Raw genomic sequence first — 9,539 nt, forward strand, 5'->3', positions numbered from 1 at the left:
TGCTGTCCACATATAATTGTCTATGATGCACTACGTTTGAATTTGGATCATGTTTTCTTTTCTTTTGATGTGCGTTGTCATTTATAGATTCATTATATATTTCAACAAGTAAACACAATGTTACAAGTATTACTAACGTTTGATTTAATTGCTATAGCCACTTTTTTTTAATGGAATCTCGCTGTTGGCCTTAAGGGCCTTTACAGCTCAGCACGGGCTGTTTGGCGAGCTTAGCTCAGCCGGAAAGGGTGGGGTTCCCGCGACTCGCGCAAGGGTGTCTCCTGTGAGACTCGAACCTCGGCTTGGGCCGTCGCGGGGGGTAAATTGAATAATGCATAATGCTACAGCCACTAGTCCACCCTATCACTGATAGCCCCAACGAGCTATAATCCAACTATTTACAAAGGACATGAAGTGTAGCAACTACTTGACGTAGGTTTTTTTCGCAATTTAGTCGATTTGCACTGAAAAATATGTTTGGGATTGTCGTATTTACAGTTTTAATTCTGACTGACACTTTAAATACACCCCGAGATTAAAGTTTTAAAATATGGGTTTGACTTGGGTTTCACAGATTTATCAGTAAGCGGTGAAAACTTGTTTACCACCAAGGGCTCGTTGGAATACAAATCCCGATACGCAAATAGAGACAGAAAAACTGATACTCTGTTTCGCTCGAACTTAAGTATATCACGTTAATGCCTTCTCTCTTAAATATATATCTCTGAATTTAATTTGTGACTTTACAGTTTACTAGAGTGGAGGCACTTACTATCTAGTACATCTGTGGTGATCACAGAACATTATTTCTCCTAGCGAATTTGACAAAATAATATATATACATATATTTAAATTAACCTAGACGACTATCTACTAACAAGTTTAAAATAATTTGAATTCTCGTTAAGAGAATTTTCCTATGTCAAAATGAACCAAGCAGATGTTACCAAATTGGTCTCCAAGTTGCGAATCAAAGTACCTCCAAAGCACCGTCGCCTAAGTTGTCCCGAAGGACCAGAGGGCAGGTTAAATAAGCTAAGAAAAACTGTAACAGGTTTAATTAAATATGAAAGGATTGAACTTAATTATTATCGAGGTGATGAAGCTCGACAGTATGCTGAAAGGGTCAGTAACAAAATATCGAAACTCAGTTCTCTTTAAACATTTGTAAATACAGCAAATTATAACATGCATATTATGTATTTTGGTTTTTATTTTTAATATAATTCTAATAATAATATTCTTCTTTCAGTTGATTTCTGAAGCAATAAATCATGGTGATTGTCATAAGCCAACAATGGAGATGGCTGACTTTTGGCTCCTGGAAAAGGAGCTTGTTCACAAATTATTTAAAGTATTAGTTCCTCGATTTGAAAACAGTAATTCAGCATACACCCGTATGTTGAAAGCACCTAAACCTGCATATGGCCGTTACATAGATAAGGCAGTTTTGGAGTTAAGAGGAAATCCTTACCCTTCTTTGCAAAATAAACAAATAAATAATAGACAGTTGCTTCAGAATATACTACTTGATGCTGCTAAATATGACTATAGACAAGCTAAGTATGCTGAAATGGCTGAGAAAATTGAAAAATCAGATGAATCTGTTTAAACCACAAATTTAGAACACAATTAAAAATTTTAGTTGTAAAATATAGTTAATTTAGAATATTGCATTTTTACTTGTTTACCTATATTAACCTACAAGAAATGTAATATTATATTGTAATATACTAAGGGTACAATTCAGTTGAGACTTAGCACTACTCATGTAGGTATATCTCAAGTGTTCTAGTTGTAACCTTTAAAAATGCTCCTATGTTGTTTTGGTATTAACATTGTGTAAAAGAAAAAATTTGGCCATTAAAAAGAGTACTGAGTTTTTGCCAGTTCTTACTGCCGTTCTACACCCTTGATTTGAGAACTGGCAGTAAATGTAAATTCACAATTAATTTTTTTGACTTCCATAAGTGTACTTGTTTACCTATGTGAATAAAGATATTTTTGATTTGTTTTGTTTATAAGGTTAATTTATGTACGTTGTTATTATATCTTAATTATAGGGTTCATTTATGAACATGAATATAAACATATTATATATTGAATTGTGTAGTCGCCTCATCCAGGGTTTTTGATGTCAGTTAAAAATATTATTTTTTTACTATATACTACAGATAGTCTATTATATTGATATAAAGAACCAATTCACTGATAATTTTAGTACCATTTGTGATGATTTTCACAATGTCAAAAAATTTGAATTTGGACCAGGAACAAACATAACAGACAGTACATAATATTGCATTTTACACTTGTCATACAATAGGTATACATACTTAGGTCATAAAATTTTTTCCTTTGTATGATAACACGTGAACATTCAGCATAGTACAATAATACTATTAATAGGTACTTAGATGTCGAGAACGATTAAAATTTAGATTATGCCTTATTGTTTTCATTTACAATGGTCTCTATGTGTGCCGAGATAACGATATTTATTATTCTATATTTCATTACTGATTTGACTTTTCTATTAAACATACGTGTTGGCTGGAGCTGTCAAGCGATTATAATTTAAAATTTGCCCTGCAGTTAAAGATTTGTTGTGAGTTGTACTAGAGACAAGTGAACTGTGAAGAAAATAGGGATGTGAATAAATAATCGATTTTTATTTTAATCGATTATTTTTTTCTTACGATCGATTTTTTGTAATCGATTTTATTAATTGTAAAAATCGATTTTTAATAAATCGATTATATGAATTAGGCATTTTAAATCGATTTTTGTAACGACGGACAAGATATATGGCAGGTACACCAGCAAAAAATAATGGCTCCTCATACGTCAATGACCAAAAATTCAGAATTAGACTTATATATTGCGGCACCATTATCAAATCTTAAAATGGACCCTCTCGATTTATGGAGAAGCTCTGAAGGAACTTTCCCAAGGTTAACTGCCTTGGCTCTGAAACACCTCTCAGTTATGGCCACTTCTGCACCAGCTGAAAGGTTATTTTCGAAAGCGGGAAATATTGTCAGAAAAACTAGGAACCGCATTTTAGGAAAGCGATTGCCAAAATTATTATTTTTAAACTCTTTGACTGAAGACTTATGGCAATAATTTTCTTAAGTTTTTTGATTTAATTTCATTTAAAGTGTGAAGAAAGCTTTCTTTTCGTTTTCAATGTTTATACCTAGCAATTATCGTTTCATTTACTACTTAAACTAATCGGTTTATTTCACTTTGATTCTAGTCGATTGTTTAGTGATACAAAACATTTGTGACAATTATTTATTTTAGTTTATTATTTAAACTCAAAGCTTGAAGAAAACTTTTTTTCTTTTTCTAAGTTTGATACTTAAAATTATCATTATGTTTACTACTTAAACTAATCAGTTAATTTTACTTCGAATTTGTCATTTTATTCATTATTTACCCTTATCAGTTTATTTTATTTTTTTAAGTCAAATTTTAAACAATACTGATGAATAATATATCGAACAAGCATTTTACGTATGAAAAAATCGAAATGTCTACAAAAATCGATTATTTCCTCGAAAATCGATTTTTCACAAATCGATTTATCTTGAAACAAAAAGAATCGATTATTAAATAATCGATTTTTTCGACTTGAGGTCACATCCCTAGAAGAAAATGGAGATTGCAAATCCGAAGATAGTAGTCGTTGGATCTTGCAGTGTTGATTTTACTACGTATGTTGGTGATAGAGTTAAACCTTTAACATGCACTTAATCAGTTTTTTAGGTGACAGCTGTTTTTACATGCCTAAATAATAATAATAATAATTGTTTGAGTACATGTAAAGCGTTCATAAAGAACAAAACGAGTTTCCAGACAATTTATTATTTTTTTAATCATCCATAGACAAACATTATATTTATATTAGTTATTTTTTTCATACCTAAGTAGGTATATAAGAGATATAGAATAGTAGGAATAAAAATCAAGTTAAAATATATTCATGATCACAGATTATGATTTTGAAATATAATGGTCTAATGCAATAGTACAGCAACCAACAAACTTTCGAATTAGGCTGATTTTTCACCTATCCACTAATTTGCATATTTTTTTATTCTTATATTTTGGAAAACCTTGACTAGCATTATTGCATAGAATCTACACGTGTTGTATAATTAAAAATATATATAAAAGTTTTGGTGTCATGTTATAATATAATAATACAAAATCAATATTTATACCTATGCGTTTAAGATATGCACCTAGACTTCCATTGCCTGGAGAAACTTTACATGGAACAAAATTTACGACTAGCTTTGGTGGCAAAGGGGCAAATCAATGTGTTGCAGCTGCCAAACTAGGCGGAAACGCATACATGATAGCTAGGGTAAGCAATATTAAGTATTTTTTTAGATGCTTATAGTAGTTAAGATTGCTACTATATTAAATATCCAATATTTCTTAAATTACTGTTGAATGGTATAAATATTATATAATTTTCTTAACACAGGTTGGTGACGACTACTGGGGAAAACAATATATTGATAATTTAACGAAATTCGGCATTAATGCACAACATACAAAGATTACAAAAGATATTACTACTGGAATCGCTCAAATTTCTGTATCAGCTAATGGAGAAAATCAAATTGTTATTGTGTCAGGTGCTAATAACTACCTTAGTGTCTTCGATATAAAGGAAACCCAAGAACTCATAAAGAATGCTGATATTATAATAAGTCAATTGGAGACACCTATCGAAACAACGTACCATGCCTTCAAATCATGTAACGGAGTAAGTATAGCAATATTTTCATGTTTTCAATTACCAGTAGGTTTTGAACTGCACGGGAAAAAAATGTAGTGTGGTTTTATGAAACCACGGTAAAAGTGAAACTTTTTTCACGTTATAGACATTTCACTAAAAATTTTTGGAATAATATTCCATTATGGGTATAAAATCGCTTTATCAATCTTTATTTTATACTTGGAAAATTTGAATGATAATGGGACTAATAAAAGTAGACTAAAGTCTTCAACTAATATTTTTCTTAATTTCTGTGTCTTAGAGAGTACGACATACATAATATTAACAATTATTTAGATTATATACACATATTAAAATAGCGTGGAGCACTATACATGGTCAGCTGCTCCGAACTATGTGCGCCGCCATATTGGCCTTGGCTGCTATGACGAGCGCCTTTCACTTTATCCCTACCCCACGGCCGACCGTCACGCGATATGCGCCACACAGACCAAAAAGTTTGGGATGATGTAATAAAAGTTTCAGTTTAAAAATAAAGTAGATTTGATAAAGATTTATTTCACAGATACGACTTCTTAATGCAGCACCGGCCAGTACAAATATTAAAGAACTTTTAGAGCATTGTGACATACTATGTGTAAATGAACCAGAGGCATCTTTACTAGTCGGCTTTAATGTGGATGTATCGTGAGTATGATAATTGTACAGTTGAGAATCTTTTCTGGATTTGACGTCGTCTATCACGTCCGTGACGAGACTGAGAGTGCTAAATAACTCTAATTTCAGAACGGCAATTTTCACAAAATTGTAATTCCAATGTTATAGCAATTCGCTTGGAATACTTTAACTTCTTAATATAGATATTTATCATTATTACAGGTATATTTTCCATAGCAACATTATATATTTGTTAAGGAGACGCATTTTCCCAGTAATCTTTTTACGATATATAAGATATTTTATGGGCAAAAATTTCGTACTTTTTATTTTTATCTTTAAAGAGGTAATAACACCAATCATGACTTAATTGTATTGCAGCAATATCAAAAATGCACTAAGGAAGCTTTTAGCGTTAGGCTGTCAAACAGCCATCATCACACTAGGTAATAAGGGAGCTGCATATTGTACGAAAGACGATGATCTTTATGTTCATGTACAGTGTACAAGAGTTGTCCCAGTCGATACGACAGTAAGTAGTGTATTTTTAAAGGAATTTGAAGATACCTACACTCTACTAAATATAAAGTGACAATTGATATAACATATATTTACAGGGAGCTGGAGATGCATTTGTAGGGGCGTTAGCAAAATTTCTAGTTAGCCATAAGAAAACTCCTTTACATCAAATTGTGGGAGCCGCCTGTGACGTAGCTACAAAATCAGTTATGACAGAAGGAACACAGCCAAGTTTTCCCGACAACTATAACCCTTTTCAAGTTCTTTATGAATACGTTATTTTATAATTCCAAATTTATAAATATATTTTCATTGTTGTGTACTTATTTTACGAAAATGCGTCCAGTGCACAAATAAAAATCACCATAATGCCATAACGACTTTTATTTTCTATAAACAATGTCCCAATCGCTATAACTAATATTAATGTTTACCTTAATTAAATAAAAACCTAATTAAAATAGAATAGTCCACACATAGATACAATAAGTAAATTGTAAAGTGATTCGACGTATTATGTACCATATACCTCATAAATAACTTTATATTTGCTACCCTATTACATACGTGTAATTATACGCAATTAAATAAAATATCTTCCTACTATAATTTTTATATTTTACTTTTTATTTTAATTATTAGTGACAAAACTTGACAAAATGGTTTTGTCAATGACGTAACAAAATGTCTAATCTATGAAGGTAGTTGTTTCTGTGGAATTGGATAGCATTATGTAAGATGAACAAGTCTAAATTTACTTTAAAATTATTTGTATGTGCGTCATCATAATTCTACGCTTCACAAAAAATTCATTTAATGTCTTAATCCTAAAAGTTTTCAACTGCAATTATTTACAGATTGCTCATTATTAAAACAGACATATCAAGTCCAAAATTGCAGCATTAATTTAAATGATAAATAATTACAAAATAGCCCTTACTTTTTTTTATTAACTAATTTGTTTAAATATGTCATCAAACATATTTAAATAAATTAGACAGCCTTACTGTTTTCTTTAACAGTTAAGCTTTTATAATATAATATAATGAGAACAGGGTGTTCCTTATTTAGTTGGGAATTAATATTGGAATAAATTGAGTAAAATTTTGGGGTTGCTTGTTACAAAAATGTAATAATTTACAGATTAAATAAATAGTAGAATTGCAGCTCATTAGACAATGGATCAATCTGAAATAATAAATATCTTATTCATAAACATGCTTTCATATTAATACATATAGGACATTCTTACTTTAATAACTTCTTATCTATAAAATTGTATTATAAAGAAGTTTAGATAAGTAACTATAGACATGATATAAGTCTTAAGAGTGAAAATATTCTAAAGGGAGATAATATATAATTCTGAAGTGATTTTTAGATGGTAATTTTTTTCTTATTCAATTATAGCCGCAGTGTAACAATTAAGCATATATTGGTTTAAATAATCTTTGATCAAAACAATTATAATGGAAAATTCTTGAGGATGCATAACATTATATTTACATGTATACTTAAATTATGGTTGGTTTTAAATTATCAATTATAAGGCTTGTATTTCAATAATTGTTTAACATCTTTAAAATACATATAAACAATATACTCATATAGACTATATATGTAACACATACACACTATTTAAGGTTGTATTATTGACAATCTCCAATAATACCTGAATATCTTCTATACTAGTTATATACTTGGGTGCACCTATAAATTCAACAGATGTTTCCTCTATCTGTATATTATACCTTAAGTTTTTTAGGCATGTCACTGATTTGTCACATTTTCCATCTAATATTTTTTTGAATATAACCTCTGTGACTTCTTCATACTTTATTGGGTGTAATTTAGTCTCATCTTTAACAAGATCTTCACTATTATCTTGTTTTACAGCAATTTCTATAGGTTTATTAGCAACATTATTGTCTTCGTAAATTGGCTGGCTTGGTATATGTTGTTCCTTTCCCTCCTTTAATGCTTCATCTAATATAGATGGGCTGTGTGGTTTTTCTATATTATTTTTGAGTATACTTTCCTCAACTTCAGTACTTGGAGTCATTGGTATATCTTCCTTAAACTTATTAGTAACAACTTTTTCTTCTTTTATAGTTTCATTGCTTTCACCATTCCCAAGAAGAATAGCTTCAACATCATTATTTAAATTTGATTTATTTTCTTGGGTTTGGTCTTTAGCCTGATCAGTTTCAGAAGTGTTATCATTTAAAATATCCATTATTGATGGAAAGTCATCCATTTTATTATCTGTGGTGGTATTTATTTTATTATACATAAGATCTTCTAATTCTGCTGCTATACGATTGTACATTTTATCATCCTTTGGTTCTAGGCTTTTAGGAAAAAACTCTATACACCAGTCTTCGTTTGGCAATAAACTTTTATTTATATGTGGAATTAAATCTGCTAATGTTATCTTACATTTTACATCATTAGCACCATTTACATTTGGATTTACAAAAATAATGCCATATTCTTTATGTTCTGAGAGAGTAGACTGTATATTGAAGTTTACTTTTTTTAATACACTGGACTTACAGTTATTATTTTCCTTTAAAACATTTAATGATTTAGATGTGTTGGATGTATGTCTTTTAACCTCAATGGTTCTGTCTTTATTGCTTTTGTTTTTGAGTTCTTTTGCAGAGTTATATGGATTTTTATTCAGTGACACTAATCCATTTTCATTATTTTTTAACTTAATATTAGAGTTTTGTTTTGAAGATTTTGTTGCCTTTGGTGTTGAACTTTCGTATTGAATTTTAACTTTAGTAAATTTACCTAAGATCTTGGCAAAATCCATACGCGTTACTACTACTGTACATTCTCGACATTTTCCTTCTCTATAAAGCGTTTCTAAATTTCTCGCTAGCTTACTTTTCACACGCCTTCCAACTCTTGATTTATAACCAATCATAATGGTATTTTTCACGGAACCTTTTTAATAAACTACAATTATCAAAACGTAGCTCTTAGTTATGAGTGACGATCGTAGATAACCACATTTCCCGCGCAGGCGATATTTCAGTCAAGATTTCACCAGTTATTCTGTCGTATCATTTAAATGACAATCAATAACAATTGAATTTAAATTGTGTAATAATCATTGATTACACACTATTCTTAATTCCAAAAAATATGAAATACTTAAGAAACAAACCACAACAATCACTATTAAATACTGAAAATGGCGTCTGTTCAAGTGTCTACTGTCTACTGTCTAGTTTATAGTTATGATAGTGAAGCCCGCATAAACGTCATATCGATATTTTTTGTTTTGAGATATTAACAATTTCTTTGTTTAGGCTATAAATTAATATCGTCCATAATATTAAGAGTATCATTGCAAAAATATCGTTATTCATTATGAAATAAAATTCCGGACTTGGACAGTTAGTTAATTTTCTAAAATTTACATGAAATTTTAACACATCACCTTAAACTATTAACTAAAATTTATTCAATATTTAAATTCATCAGCATTCTTCTAAATTTTTAAAATCGTGAAAATTTGACATATACTTTATATCACCTTTAAAACACAATCGTCATCACTAGGTATCGTTACCGATTCTGTGATAGCACATAT

At 30.0% G+C, this 9,539-nt stretch overlaps 3 protein-coding genes across 3 annotated transcripts; 2 read left to right on the forward strand and 1 right to left on the reverse strand.

Moving 5' to 3' along the window:
- The first annotated feature begins 830 nt into the window (after positions 1–830).
- On the forward strand, positions 831–1,671 carry LOC110991341 (39S ribosomal protein L17, mitochondrial). Its single transcript, XM_022256676.2, has 2 exons — positions 831–1,125; positions 1,253–1,671. The coding sequence occupies exons 1-2, from the start codon at positions 928–930 to the stop codon at positions 1,610–1,612; spliced, it is 558 nt and encodes a 185-aa protein (XP_022112368.1). The 5' UTR covers positions 831–927; the 3' UTR covers positions 1,613–1,671.
- An 825-nt stretch (positions 1,672–2,496) lies between these two features.
- Positions 2,497–6,306, forward strand: LOC110991339 (ribokinase). Its single transcript, XM_045628606.1, has 7 exons — positions 2,497–2,644; positions 3,661–3,719; positions 4,243–4,375; positions 4,499–4,783; positions 5,322–5,443; positions 5,795–5,945; positions 6,031–6,306. Exons 2-7 carry the CDS (start codon positions 3,661–3,663, stop codon positions 6,217–6,219), a joined length of 939 nt encoding a protein of 312 aa, XP_045484562.1. The 5' UTR covers positions 2,497–2,644; the 3' UTR covers positions 6,220–6,306.
- Positions 6,307–6,439: 133 nt separating this feature from the next.
- On the reverse strand, positions 6,440–9,217 carry LOC110991337 (chromosome partition protein Smc-like). Its single transcript, XM_022256672.2, has one exon. The coding sequence runs from the start codon at positions 8,865–8,867 to the stop codon at positions 7,545–7,547; it is 1,323 nt and encodes a 440-aa protein (XP_022112364.2). The 5' UTR covers positions 8,868–9,217; the 3' UTR covers positions 6,440–7,544.
- Positions 9,218–9,539: the final 322 nt, after the last annotated feature.

This window comes from Pieris rapae, chromosome 6 (genome assembly GCF_905147795.1).
Source record: "Pieris rapae chromosome 6, ilPieRapa1.1, whole genome shotgun sequence".
Taxonomy (NCBI): domain Eukaryota; kingdom Metazoa; phylum Arthropoda; class Insecta; order Lepidoptera; family Pieridae; genus Pieris; species Pieris rapae.